Genomic DNA, 14,751 nt, shown 5'->3' with positions numbered 1-14,751 from the left:
ACTATCTGTAACTCGAAGATCTGATGCTTTTCTGGCCGTTGAGGGCACTAGGTATGCCTGTAGTACACAGACACACATGTAGGCAAATATTTCTGGTTTTGGGTACTTGATCTTATTTTCTTGGTACTGTCCATTAAACTAGGGTCTTGTGCATGCTAGTCCAGCACTTAGTACTAAGCTACCCCTAGCTGTCTTTTCACATTTAATTCTTAAGTGGAGTCTGACTATATTGCCTAGGCTGGCCCTGAGCTTACTCTGTAGCCCAGGCAGGCTTTGAATTTGAGATCTTTCTGCCTTGCCTATTTAGGTAGCTGATATTACCATCTTGTGCCAGATCCAAAAACCTAGTATGATTTGTTTTGTGTATTAACTTAAAAGAAATAAGGGAAGCAACTTCATTGGAAAAGCTATGTTTACAGAAACATCCAACATTAGTAGATACTCTGATAATCAAAATATTTTTCTAAAACTATAAAAGTAGACATTTCTAAATATATAGCACAACTCCAAAGGAGTTATGTAAGTTTTTAAAATTGGTTATGTAGTTTAATATGTGCTTTAATAAGTTTCACTTTCTTTTTTTGGGGGGGGGGGCTTTTTTTGTTGTTGTTGTTTCTCTGTGTATCCCTGGCTGTCCTGGAACTCACTTTGTAGACCAGGCTGGCCTCAAACTCAGAAATCTACCTGCCTCTGCTTCCCAAGTGCTGGGATTAAAGGTGTGTGCCACCATGCCCGGCTTTTTTTTTTTTTTGAGACAGGGTTTCTCTGTGTAGCCCTGGCTGCCCTGGAACTCACTCTGTAGACCAGGCTGGCCTCGAACTCAGAAATCCACCTGCCTCTGCCTGGGATTAAAGGCATGCCACCACGCCAGGCAAGTTTCACGTACTGTTGTTCAGTTCTGTGAACATTTCGCAAGTGTGTGTTTTCTAAGCAACACTACAATCAAAATAGTTTCTTCATCTGTCCCATCCCCACAAAGGAAAACCTGTTTATGAATTTTTTTGCTTTGCTGTCATCTGTAGATATATCTCATTACTATTAGCATGTAATTGTATATAAGGTATATATGAATGTATTATTAGCATTGCCAGTGAATGAAGGCAAAGTACATTCATTCTTGATAAATTTCCAGAGCAACAAACTCAGCCTGTGGTTTGTTTTTAAGCTTATCTCCGTGTGTTAGAACTTTGAATTTAATGCCTTATTGAATAAAGTAAAACTTTATGCCTTTTAATGTTAAAAATACCATGTAGATAAAACAGTTTTAAAGTTTGGTACTTCATTTTTTAAATTGACAAAAATTATCTAGTTAAATTTCAAGGGTTATGTCATTTAACATTTATCAAATATCACATTTTAAGTAGTATATTACATGAATATAGCTATTTTACTAGGTTTGAAACACTTTATTATTATAGGGGTTTTGATTTTTTTTTTAAGATTTATTTATTTATTATATGTAAGTACACTGTAGCTGTCTTCACTCCAGAAGAGGGAGTCAGATCTCGTTACGGATGTTTGTGAGCCACCATGTGGTTGCTGGGATTTGAACTCCAGACCTTCGGAAGAACAGTCAGGTGCTCTTACCCATTGAGCCATCTCACCAGCCCCCTATAGGGGTTTTAATATGCAGAAAAATACACTTTAATTTTGTATTAAAACTGAAATTCTTTTTTTATATATAATATTTATTTATTTATTCTTTTTTTTATTAGGTATTTTCCTCATCTACATTTCCAATGCTATCCCAAAAGTCCCCCATACTCCCCCCCACTCCCCTACCCACCCACTCCCACTTTTTAGCCCTGGCTAAAACTGAAACTCTTAGATGAATAATTTTTAAGTATAGTAATGAATATAGACATTACAGGGATATAATATTGTATCTAGCCCATTTTTTAGATTCTGTCTCTCCTTAGAACTGGAAATTCATGATTTAAAGTTCCTTACATTCTTACAAGGCTGCCAGGAGACTGTAAGGTTGCTAAAATCTCTACTGTGTTCAATTTTGCTTCTTCTATGTCTTATGCTTTCACCAAGAGTGATGGGTTGCTGGAAACATCTTCGAATTGCATTGGGTAGGGCTGGAGAGATGGCTCAGTGATAGAGAGGACCGACTGCTCTTCCAGAGGTCCTGAGTTCAATTCCCAGCAAGCACATGGTGGCTCACAACATCTGCAATGGGATCTGATGCCCTCTTCTGGTCTGCCTGAAGAGAGCAATAGTGAATACATAAAATACATAAATAAATCTTTTTTTAAAAATTGCATTCAGTAACCCCCCCCACGTGTTTGTTTTTAAGTCAACCCATGAGAATTCAATGTTCTTTGATTATACTGGGAGGAAAAAAAAAACCCAGCAGGTCAGCTACTGCTCTATAAGGGACAACAGCTGTGCACTGCTATTTCATGTTTTATTTCTTTGTTAAATATTGCCATCCAATCCCTAATAATTCTCCTAATTCTACTGCTGCAGCCTATCTTGAGCCTTCAGCAGCAGAAGCAGAAGCAGCAGCAGCAGGAGCAGCAGCAGTACCACCACCACCAGTGGCCACACCAGTGGCAGCACCACTACCACTGCCTCCTCCACTTCCTCCTCCTCCTGCTACTCCTCTTGAAGCAGGGGATGCTTCGGGGTTTCCTCTTCCACCACCACCACCGCCTTATTCCTATGATCCAAGTGGAAGTGATCTGCCCCAAGGTAGTGTATTTTGAGATTTGGTCCATGTTATTTAGGTTTGAGATGGCTTTTGAGTCTAGAACATTTTCTGGATGGTTGATGGGTACAGAACCCAATGAAAGCGATTTGAGAATAAAATTCGAGGTGTCTAACCAAAAGGAGCAAGTGCAAGTATCTTCTACATAGATGACCAGTAGATAGGTGGGTTGAATAATGACTTCCTCTACTCCTCTTTTGTAACTACATGTCTTTCCTGGAAGGAATTTACAAATGAGTAGCTTTTTTTCTCAAGTATTTCATTTTAAATTGGGAGTTAATATTAAATGTTTTCATTATATTAAAAATTTCTACTATGTCTTAAATTCTTTCCTGAAGTATATGAAGTTGTTAACTTGTTTGATACTTGGTATACCAACTGAATTTTGGGGATACGGAGAAAGCTTGTATTCATCTGATCTGCTTTGGATATTGGCCTTGTATTCTTTCTTAACTAATCAGTAGTGATTTTTTTCCCATTGAAAGTTCTTTGTTGTCCGAGTTGACTGTATTACTCAAAGGGAATTGTAATTGTAAGTTGTTAGCAGCTTGCTTATACTTTCTTGCTTCCTGATTTTTTTTTCGAGCTGTTGCTTTTTTTTCTGAGTTCTTTCCAGCTCCTGAACTAGTCACGTAGATTTTTCTCCAAGTCTATTTTGACCTTTTTCCATATAGTTTGTCTTTGTAGTCTATTCTAAATCTACTTAGTATTGCTTGGAAATTTTGGTGACTTACTAGACATTTCACTTCATGTTTTAACTTTCAAAGTTAAGGTCTCTAATGAAATTCCTCATCTTTTCCCTCTTGTCTTTCACCAGTCAACACAAACATTTATTCCTCTTCTTGGTTTCACATTTTGTAAGTATTGTTGTTTCTTTCTAATTTAACCTAATATCTAAATCCTGATTCCTTTATTCTGTCAACCTTTTGTGCCCAAGTAGTATTCATCTACCACATAATGCAGATTTTCTATTTTCTATGTTTATTGTGAAGATACTCAGATAAACACTGTTTATTTTTTTTTAAAAAAAAATGATAGTTGCCAGGAAGATTATGTTGTTCAATATTCAGCTGTATTGTTTTATCACTTATTTGCTCATTGTTCCTTTTGCCTTTCTGCTAGAAATTAACCCACCTTGTTTTTGATGGCTTTAAAGGTAAATTGTATATATTAGTATACCTCCAACCATAATGGATAATAAACGAGTATATATACACAGTGGAATACTATTCACCTCCAAAAACGACAAACTCCTGTCCCTTGTGTATGACTCTAGAGGACATACATAATATTTGGTAAAATAAGCCAGGCTCAGGATGACATACACTCCATGTCTCAGCTTGTGACGTGTGAAAACATGCTGCTTATCTCATAGAAATACAGAATAGGATTGTAATTCCTAGAGGTTGAGAAGAGACTAGAAGGATAAGTGAGGGAAGATTGGTCATTAGGTACAGAATTCTATATTATTATATATGAGGACTAGGTTTTGATGTTATACTTGTACAGTAGGATGTATAGATTATATATTTCAAAATTACTAAAAAAAGATTTTAAATGTTCTCAACAAAAGTAAATGATGAATATAGTGGTGAATATGTTTAAAAATATTTCATTGTTGTACAGTGATTTATTGTACAATGCATTCATGTATTGAAAGATTACATAATTTGTTAATATCAACACAAAAATCAAATGTTACCTATGTAACCCTTTATCAATTAAACTATAAAATGGTATCATTGCTTCACACTTGTTGGTTTTTTTTATTCTTGAGATTGAAGTCTGTTCTGGTGTGTGGTCGGCCCACCAGAGGTCACATCGTTTAAAGAAAACTGTCCCACTTATAGAAGCTGTCAGTGCTAATAGCGCCTAAGCTAGTGATGGACTTCCAGATGGACCTTTTTTCTCTATGTTGGGATTTCATCAGGCTAGAGGTCGAGGTTTTTTATCACCACACCATGTAATAGAATGGATTTCATTCTGACATTTTTTTGTACTGTGAATCATTGTACTTTGACCACATTCCTGTTATCCTTCCTCATACTTGATGCCCCCACTGGTTACTTTTTTTCTAGATAGCTAGTTCCCTTCAGCTTTTATGTGTTTTATATACATTTACATGTTGTTATGTTTAATCTAGATTCACATGAGACAAAATATGCTAATTTGTCATTCTAAAACCCCATTGATGTTTCCTTTTCGAGTTTGTCCTTTTAGTACATCAAATACAATTGCCACTAGGGTGTTAACCCAGCATGAATGACTGACAATAACCCCTTAAAGAGTTCCAAGCCAGGCGTGATGGTGCACGCCTTTGATCCCAGCACTCAGGAGGCAGAGGCAGGATCTCTGATTTCAGTTGAAGCCAGCCTGGTGTACATGAGAGAGTTTCAGGATATCCAGCACTACATAGAAAAGCCCTGTCTTGAAAAACCAAAAACAACAAAAAACTTCTGAAAAATACCTTTAAAAGTAGATTCTCCATATGAAAGAAAATATTTGTCTGAGTCTGGCTTATTTCGCATGTGATCTGTAATGCCATCTATTTTCTAATAGATGTCATGATTTTATTTTTTTATGGTTGAATACAACTATTGTGTATATATGCGACTTTTTCTTTATCTATTCATCTATCAATAGGTATTTAGGCTGGTTCCAGATCTTGGCCTTTGTGAGTAATAAATAGCATGTCTTTCAGGTTCATCCTTCTTGTAATAGGTACCAATACTTAACTCTGTTTATAGTTGAATAATCACTGTATGCTTGTGCCACATTTATTATTTATCAATTGATGGAGATTTTGGTGGTTTCTACCTTTCGACTGTCAATGATGCTGTCATAAACATTGGTATGAAGGTTTTTCTGGTGTTTGTGTGCACCAAAAATTTTACTTCCTGCTTTTCTCATATTTAGCTTGAGCATCTAGATTTATATATATCTCTCTATATAAAAATACAAAATGATTCTTACAAGATGGCAAAAAAATTATTTCCATAGTAAAAGAGACCTTTTCCAGAAATTCATCTCTTAGTTGTACTTGGGATATAGTAATAATAAAAATAGGCATAGATCTAGGTCAGTCACAGTCAGTTAAAGACACTTATGGATGCGATTCAAATACTGAGAACGGGGCTGAGGAGTTTGCTAAATGGTAGAATTTTCATTTAGTGTTTTCAAGGCCTTGGGGTTCATTCCAAACATTAAAATAATACAAACAAAACCAGAATGCTATGAACAGTTCCTCTTCCATCTAGTTTTAGTTAATTTGAGTTGATTTCTATACTTGGAGAAGTTTTATCATCTTAGGCTTTAAATCATTTTTCACCTGCCTTGTTTGCTGTCCCTCTCTCTTTGGACTTCTGGGGGGGGGGAGTGTGTTAAGATAAATCACAAGATGAGTTGTTATATAGTATGCCTGTTTTCTCAGTGAACATCCCTTCCTTGGCAATAGTATAGCAGCAATTTGTACTAGGGAGTAATGCTAGTAACTGAGGTATGGTTTTAGTAAAATTCCATCTTGAAACAAGCAAGAAAATGTCTTTTCTAGCTTGGTAGTAACAGAATGGCATTCTAGTAACATCTGTCTAATACTAAGAAATGCAATTTGTATTGAGTGATTAAACCTTGTGTCTCAAAATCATAGCTATGCCAAGTAAAAATTGTCCTTTAAAACACTTGAGAGTAGTGGTAGTTGTGAAATGACTATGTCTCTATAGCTTTCAAGTGATAATTCAGATTGCTTATGCCAATCTCATAAAATTTATTTATTTATGTTTTTGTTTTAGATACAAAAGTTTTACAGTACTATTTCAATCTGGGATTGCAGGTATGGATAATAATAAAATTATTTCGATAAATCCTATTCAAATGATAATATGTTTTGAGAAATCAAGGCTCCTGAACTTTAAAAGCCAAGAATACTGGGAATGTCTAAAAGTTCTTGTTGGGTTGGGGATTTAGCTTAGTGGTAGAGCACTTGCCTAGCAAGAACAAGGCCCTGGGTTTGGTCCTCAGCCCTGAAAAAACAAAAATAAAAAAATAAATAAAAGGTCTTGTTACTCTTGAGATCTCTGAAGATTATGTGGGTCAGTTTTCTACTTTAGCATTCACTGTGTTACTATAAAAGAGTGTTAAAGAGAATGGGGACTGGGTTCTAAACAGCACAACTTCATATATATTAGGTTAGACTTCATATTTATATAAACAGCCTTTCAGTATTACATACTCAGAATGAATGGATTTATTGTTTACTTAATAGCTTATAGAAATTTCTGTATTTTAAATGAAATTAATCAGACCGAGTTCAAGGATATTTAAATAACTTTTTAAAGCACCAACTTTGGATTCTTGCCAAATTCTTCTCTGAGTTTGAGAGATGTAGGTATTAGCATACATCTTCTGATACCATTGATAGGTGTTTTGCTTTATGGAACTGGGATCATTTTTTCCTTAAATATACTCCACTTGTAACTAATATAGCCTATAACCAGATAGCATATTTCCTGAAAAAGAATGATGCAGATGAATATTTTCCAAGAGAATATTGGTCTCTTGGGAATGACTTAAGTAGTTGGTAGTACCTTGCAATAATTTCCCTGAACCTTAGACCTGAGCAGAAAACTTTCTTCTCCATATAAGACACATTTAAATTAAGAGTTGTAAGGTAGATATTTATTCTTTGATATTATCTCTTTAAGCGTGTTCTAAGAGTTATTAACTTGTCCTTTCAGTTATTATTCTCGGTTGGAAACTTAGTTATATAATCCACAAGAGTACAAAATCCACAAGAACACCAACTGCTAGTGTTTACAGGAATAATAGGAGATTAATAGATGACTTAATGCTTTTTTACTTTGTTATATAAAAACTAATAGTGTTCATTATAGTATATTTATATAGTATAAAATATGGATCATATTATGAAATTTATAATCATTTATCTCAACATGAGTAGCTTTTTTGTCTTTATTTTTTTAATTTATGTATTTTATGTATATGAGTACTCTGTACATCTGCATGCCAGTAAAGGACATTGGATCCTGTTATAGATGGTTGTGACTTTAAATATTTGGTAAAAACTTGTAGTATTTTTCCATGGATACATAACAATGTTCACAGCTCTATATTTTTGAATACATAAGTTTCTAGTAGTTTTTACTTTAAAAATGATGCTATTTGTAAAAATTAATATTACAATTGACATGTTTGAACACAAGTCTTTTTATGTGTTTGATTCCCTTAATATGATTTTCTAAATGCATCCCTAAGTATAAATATGAACCGTAAGTGGTGCAAGAGATCTTAAGGTTCTAGTTATAAACAGCTTTCTACATATCAGATGTTAGAACACCTGAGAACTGACATGTGATTTCTTTAAGCTAGGAATTTCTGAATAGATAATAAGGATTTGCAAGTCTTTACTCGACACCTTTTCTTGTTCCAGTGCTATCATCACAACTACTGGCATCCCATGGTTTATATGCCACATGTGCAGCCGCAGCTGCAGCCACAGCCGCAGCTGCAGCCGCTGCCGCTGCAACAGCCGCAGCCGCCGCAACAACAGCAGCAACAAGAACAGGTTCATGGAGAGAGTTATCCAGATTGTACTGAGCAACCCCTCGTAGACCAAAGTGTTCCTCAGGTGTATAGTGATGTGGCGAGAGAGGATGGCACACAGGCAGATGTATCAACAAATGGTGAGTATGTAATGAGAGTACGAGCAAAAATGTCAGCTGGATTTTTTTTTTTGTGTGTAATAATAGTCTTTAGCTACTTAAAACATATGCATTTAGACTATCAGTTCTGAAAATGTAATATGTAGATATTTTGTGATCCTTGAGGCTCTTTGAAAAGATCCTTGCTGGAGGCCAGTAGTATTACTAACACCACAAAGATTTTATTTGTTCTTTCTCTTTGCACTACTGGGGATTGAAAACAGGGCCCATATATTCTAGGCAAGTGTTCTACCAAGTTACAGCTCCTTCTCATTCTTGGACTTTCTTAGTTACTTTCCTTTTTTAAAAAAGATTTACTTTATGTATATGAGTACACTGTAGCTGTACGGATGGTTGTGAGCTTTCATGAGGTTGTTGGGAGTTGAATTTTAGGACCTCTGCTCACTCCGGTTGCCCTGCCCGCTCTGGTCAATCCTGCTCACGCAGTCCCTGTTCCCTCCGGCCCAAAGGTTTATTTATTATTATAAATAGGTACACTGTAGCTGACTTCAGATGCACCAGAAGAGGACGTCAGATCTCATTATGGGTGGTTGTGAGCCACCATGTGGTTGCTGGGTTTTGAACTCAGGACTTTCAGAAGAGCTCTTACCCACTGAGCCATCTTATCAGCTCCTCTTAGTTACTTTTCTATTGCTGTGAAGAGACACCATGACCAAGGCAACTTAGAGAAGAAAGAGTTTATTGGGAGCTCACAGTTGGTGCTCACAGTTCCAGAGCATTAGTCCTAACATTATGGTAGGGGACATGGCAGCAGGCAGGCTTGCATGGCACTGGAGCAGTAGCTAAGAGCTTACATCTACATCTGATACACAAACATGAGGTGGGCTGAGTATGTGCGTGAGTGAGAAAGAAGGAGAGTGCAAGTGAGGGGGGAGAGAGAGAGGGAGAGCACTAGCACTAAGGGAGAGCTCTAACTGGAAATGGCCTGGCCTTTAGGAGGGGTTGGAGAGCATGAAAAAACACTGGAAATGGCCTGGGCTTTGGAAATCTAAAAGCCCATCCCTCCTCCAACGTGGTTGCACCTCCTAATCTTTCCCAAATAGTTCTACCAACTGTGTACCAACTATTCAAATATAGAACCCCGTGGAGGCCATTCTTACTCAGTCTACCACATCAGCTTTGTGTCATTTGCATTCAAGGAACTACTGGTACCATATTATGACACTGGCCCCAGACTGTGCTAATACACCAGTATGCTTATTAGTGCTACACTCAGTACAGGATTGTGGATTTTTTTTATTTGTTTCAAAGAGATTTCTTAAACCAAAACAAAGACCTAACTTGGACCACATAGTGGTGATGGTATACCTTAGTAATCTCAGTACTTAGAAGGCAGAAGCAATCTGCTCCCTTGAGACTGAAGTCAGACTGGTTCATAGTAAGTTCTAGGACAGACAAGGGTATACAGAGAAACAACAAGGTATCACAAAAAACCTCAAGTTTTTTTAAGATTTATTTATTTATTTATTTTATGTAAGTACACTGTAGCTGTCTTCAGACACGCCAGAAGAGTCAGATCTCATTCAGGATGGTTGTGAGCCACCATGTGGTTGCTGGGATTTGAACTCAGGACCTTCTGAAGAACAGTCAGTGCTCTTAACCGCTGATCCATCTCTCTACCCCACGAACCCAAGTCTTTATTCTTGCTAATTGTATTTAAGTTTTCTTCATGATAAATACAGGAGCTAGTCATAAAACACTTCTGTAAGTGAAGCTTGATTTTAAGAGTTTACTTATATATTTTGTGTATATTAATGTCTGCATGTATGCCTGTACACCAGAAGATGGCATTAGATCCCATTATAGAAAGTTGTAAGCCACCATGTGGTTGCTGGGAATGGAACTCATGGCCTCTAGAGGCATAGAACAGCCAGTGCTCTTAACTGCTGAGCCGCCCAGGAGTTTTGGTCTTTGTTTGTTTTTGAGAGTGTTTCACTGTAAAAATCCTACCTGTCCTAGAACTAACTTTGTAGACCAGGCTGGCCTTGAACTCAGAGATATCTCTGCCTTGAGTGCTGGGATTAAAGGTATGTGCCATCACTGCCACCACTTTAAAATATAGCCTCAAACTCAAGATCCTCCTGTTTCCTTCTTTGGCAAACCCTGCTGTGTATGTCACCACAGTAGGCAAGTTTGATTATTTACTTAAGGAAACATACTTGAGAGTTATTAGTAGACTGCTAACACAACATAATTTTTTTTTTAACCTTGAAAGAATGATAGACACATACTGTTGGCCTGACAAACATTTTTCACATGAGAATGTGGGCCTGTCATGTCAGAGGAAAAAGCAAGTTTTCTTCCTGAATTTACAGTGAAAGAAAATTCTAGATTCGAAATACAAATTTGAGCTTGTAATCATGAGCTTAACAGCTTCTCAGTAATTTGAAACTCTTTTCAATGAGTTAAAGAAATGTTTTTTTTTTATGATTTTTTTTGTTTTTTTGTTTTTTTGTTTTTTTGAGACAGGGTTTCTCTGTGTAGCCTTGGCTGTCCTGGAACTCACTCTGTAGACCAGGCTGGCCTTGAACTCAGAGATTCTCCTGCCTCTGCCTCCCAAGTGCTGGGATTAAAGGCATGCACCACCACGCCCAGCTTTTTTATGATCTTTTTAACTCAGTAAAATTACTGCATTTCCAGTTACCAATAGTTGTTACCCATGCCTGATTTATTTGTATGTATAAACACATGCTTTTGAAATTTTTTAATTTGGAAGTTAGACCCTCTTTTGCTAACCTTGTAGATACAATCACTTATATCTGAAATGTTCATGTTAGGTGTGATGGCACACTTCTTTAATCTCAGAATTCAGGAGACAAAGGCAGGCAGATTCCTGAGTTCGAGGCTAACCTGGTCTACAGAGCTAGTTTCAGTCTAGCCAGGGCTAGGTAGAGACACCTTGAATCAAAAGAACAACAAAAACCCAGATTAAAATGTTCCTACTTGTAGTTACTTAGATTTTTTTTTTTAATTTATTTTTATTTGTATGGGCATTTTGCTTGAGGAGTTCAAAAGATTGTGTTGTGGATCTTTGTGAACTGTAGTTACAAATGGTTATGAGCCATCATGTAGCTGTTGGGCATTGAAGCCAGACCCTCTGGAAGAGTAACAAGTGCACTTAAATGTCTCTGTGAACTTTAAAAAAGGTTTGATTTAGAGTGTTTGTGTGTGTGTATGTGTGTGGTGTGTGTGTGTGTAAGTGTGTTTGACTCTGCATGTGCACACCATGGTTCACATGTATCACTCAGAGGACAACCCAAGGAAGTAGTCAGTTTTCTCCTTCTACTCCATGGGTTCCTGGAATGTCAGGGTTGGCAGCAAGTGTTCCTACCCATTGAGCAGCCTTGCTGGCATGCCCTGATGTCTTTTTTTATAATCAGTGATACATTTACTTTTTCTTGTAAGAATATTCATTGACATTTAGTGAAATTTTATAATAGAGTATATATACTATATCTGTTCTTCATTTCAGATACTTTTTCCTTTGCAGATGCTGTACCTCTCCCTCACGGAGCAGTCTACTATCCAGTAATGACAGATCCCTATGGGTCTCCTTTGTTGGGTTTTGATTCCTATGTTCCTGTTGCATCAGATTATTCCAGTATTGCTATGTGGCATCCAGTTAGTGCAGCATGTGGTGCTTCTGCGCAGATCCATGGTGCTATGAATCCTGGGCCAATTGGCTATATGCTTCTACCTAACTCACCTCATTATACACCTCAGAATTAAGATTTAGGAATATGAAATACTTTTTGCTGCCATCTTTGCTGTTATGGTTCATAAATGTTTTACATTAGTTCTTAAGTGGTTTAGTTGGGAAGAATGTTAACTATGTCTTTAAAATTATTTTACTTTTGAAGTAAGATATTTCTTTAAAACAAAGACATATTACTTTTTGTTATGAATAAGAAAATTGCAATGAATGTACAACTAGTCCCTCTAATGGGCAAGTTCATTGCAGGCAGCTTCTTGGTAGCCAGAGTGTTAAAACTGTATTAACTGATGGTGCCAACTGAGAAAAGAAAGGAACAAATACAAGCTATTTTCCTATACGATACATCTTAATTATTTAAAAAGTTAGTATGATTTCCATTTTTCAAGACATTTAAAGAGACAGAAAAATCCAAATAGGAGCCTGTGCTCCTGGGTATTTGTTTATATTACATGAGAGTTCTTCAGATTTCTTTTAAGAGTCGTCAGAACTGAATTGTAGCCTGATATTAACCAGTTTTGAAGGCACATGGTGTTCTGCTTTGCATTTGCCACCATATGGTATTGTTTAATACTGGATTTACATAACTGTCCTACCGCAAAGTATTATAGTATCTTTTGCACAATTTGCAGTAAATAAAAGCTAGCATGTAAAATTGCCAAAATGAGTGGAGTTTTCTTTTTGCAACAAAGCGAATACCAGATGTTTGATTGTTTCAACATGTTTTCCCTGACAGTGGCTACAAAAGAATGAATTTATACCTTGAATTGGTGATGAGTAGTTGTAAGGCCACTTGAGATGCTATTCGGTTTCACCCCCATTGCGGTTCCTACCTAGTACGTCTTGTTCTTTTCTCCTGAGAATATTCCTATTCAGGTTGTGTCTTAGTGTTTTTAATTTTTTTTAATTAAAAAAGTTATTTCAGTTAGCCTGGTTAAGTATTGAGTTTCTTTATGGCACTTTCAAACACTTTCAAACTAATATTTTGTTAGTCCTCATAGTTTGCTTCTTGTTTTCTGTCCTCTCCTACCTCTGGCCCCCTGTACACTCCCACCTCAATAGTGTGTCTTTCCTCATGGCACATACATTCTTTTGTCTGTCTTCCCTTCCTAACACTGCTGCTATTTTTAAAGCACAGTCAAGGTTTATTGAAGGTATTTTAAAACAGATTTTAAACATAGGGCTAAGAGAACAATAGACATACTTTGGAGCATGACTTTTTTTCTGTTTTTTTTTTTCTTTTAACCTCCTCATGAAAACTTAGGCTACTTACTGTAGTTTTTACAAGTCACCATTTGTCATGTCGCAGCACTTTGTTTTTAGGCTTGCCTCTGACTTTGTGTGAGGTCCAGTTCATCATCTTTTTTACCCTTCTGCTTTTTGTGATCCCAACAAGTTTCCTATTGACCAGTTAGTTCTCTGAGGCTTAATTTGTTCCAAGTACTTTGCTCATCACACCCAGGGTTTCAACAAACCATGTTTATAAATATCATGTAAAATGTCAGAATGGTTATTTTGTGCTACATAAAAGTAGCCATCCTCTGACATTTTTGAATGTCCCAAACATTTCTAAACTCCATAACTCACAGCAAGTGAATTCATCTGTCATTTGTTCACTAAGGACTCCATACAGAGTGTTTTAGAATGGATTGATGCATTTTGTTTGAGAACATGGGTCTGGGATTCACTTGCTTTTGAGGTACACACTCCTGGCATAGGTTTTTCGTTGGATGCTTTTTATTACTTCAGACTTGTAAGACGTTGCCTTGTCTTACCTTCCATTACCAGTTTATGCAGCCTAATTTGATAATTATCCTTAAATGTTTAAACCATTGTTTAATGAGTTTGTCTTGTTATTAAATTAAGTTTACAGTATTTGTTAACTTTAAACCACGTACTGCTTTTGTGTTCCGGTCAGTTTTTTCTTCTTCTTGTGGGTGGAGCAGGTTAGGGTAACCTGAATTGAATTGCTGCACAAGTCTGGAGTACTTATTGAAGACAACTATCAGAAAGAAAGCAAGTAACTTGATAATTCAAAAGAGAAGCACAAGCAGGCTACATATTTGGGGGGTGGGTAATGGGTCTTTCTATCCATGGCTGCATGCATGTGGAAACCTGAGTACAACCTCTAATATTGGTCCTCAGAAGCCAGCACCTCATTTTCTTTTGAGACAGTCTCTGGAACCTGGGATGCAACAGTTAGGGTAGGCTGAAGCCAGCAAGTCCCAAGGAGCCATCTGTTTCTGTCTTCCCAGAACTGGGAAATAAAAATTTACACAACCATGTGTGACTTCTTGTTACATGGGTGCTTGGGATCCTCAAGGTCCTGTGACAAGCACTTGGCTGACTGAGCTCTCAAGCCAAACCTTTCAGGGATCATCTCTTTAGTTGTTATTGAGACTGTAAAACCTAACCCTGTTTTTTTTTTTTCTGTATTGTTAACCAAATGGCAACTTCAAATTATTGGTGGGGGTGGGGGAGGTGGGGGTGTAATAAAGGTTCTGTGGTTGGTTTGGGACTCCTTTCCTGATAAAATCTGGCCCAAGTAAAGGTAGAAATCTAAGTAATTTCCATGGCAAGAAAAA

The 14,751-nt window shown here is 36.8% G+C and overlaps 1 protein-coding gene across 4 annotated transcripts in view; it reads left to right on the top strand.

Annotated features, from left to right (window-relative positions):
* Positions 1 to 12,821, top strand: part of LOC110286973 (ALG13 UDP-N-acetylglucosaminyltransferase subunit) — a 52,046-nt gene extending 39,225 nt beyond the window's left edge. For 2 of the 4 annotated variants that reach the window (XM_085837985.1, XM_021153662.3), the window contains 4 exons: positions 2,476 to 2,700; positions 6,505 to 6,545; positions 8,163 to 8,415; positions 11,945 to 12,821. In XM_085837985.1, the coding sequence (XP_085694111.1) occupies positions 2,476 to 2,700; positions 6,505 to 6,545; positions 8,163 to 8,415; positions 11,945 to 12,183 (758 nt within the window). In that variant the 3' untranslated portion in view covers positions 12,184 to 12,821. Of the gene's footprint in view, positions 1 to 2,475; positions 2,701 to 3,533; positions 3,574 to 5,367; positions 5,391 to 6,504; positions 6,546 to 8,162; positions 8,416 to 11,944 lie in introns of all 4 variants that reach the window. The other 2 variants (XM_085837986.1, XR_015047133.1) reach the window with 2 other exon arrangements.
* The last annotated feature ends 1,930 nt before the right edge of the window (positions 12,822 to 14,751 follow it).

The sequence above is a fragment of the Mus caroli genome, unplaced genomic scaffold (genome assembly GCF_978045245.1).
Source record: "Mus caroli unplaced genomic scaffold, Mus_caroli_1 scaffold_5, whole genome shotgun sequence".
Lineage (NCBI taxonomy): Eukaryota > Metazoa > Chordata > Mammalia > Rodentia > Muridae > Mus > Mus caroli.
This window is presented reverse-complemented; position numbering and strand designations above follow the sequence as displayed.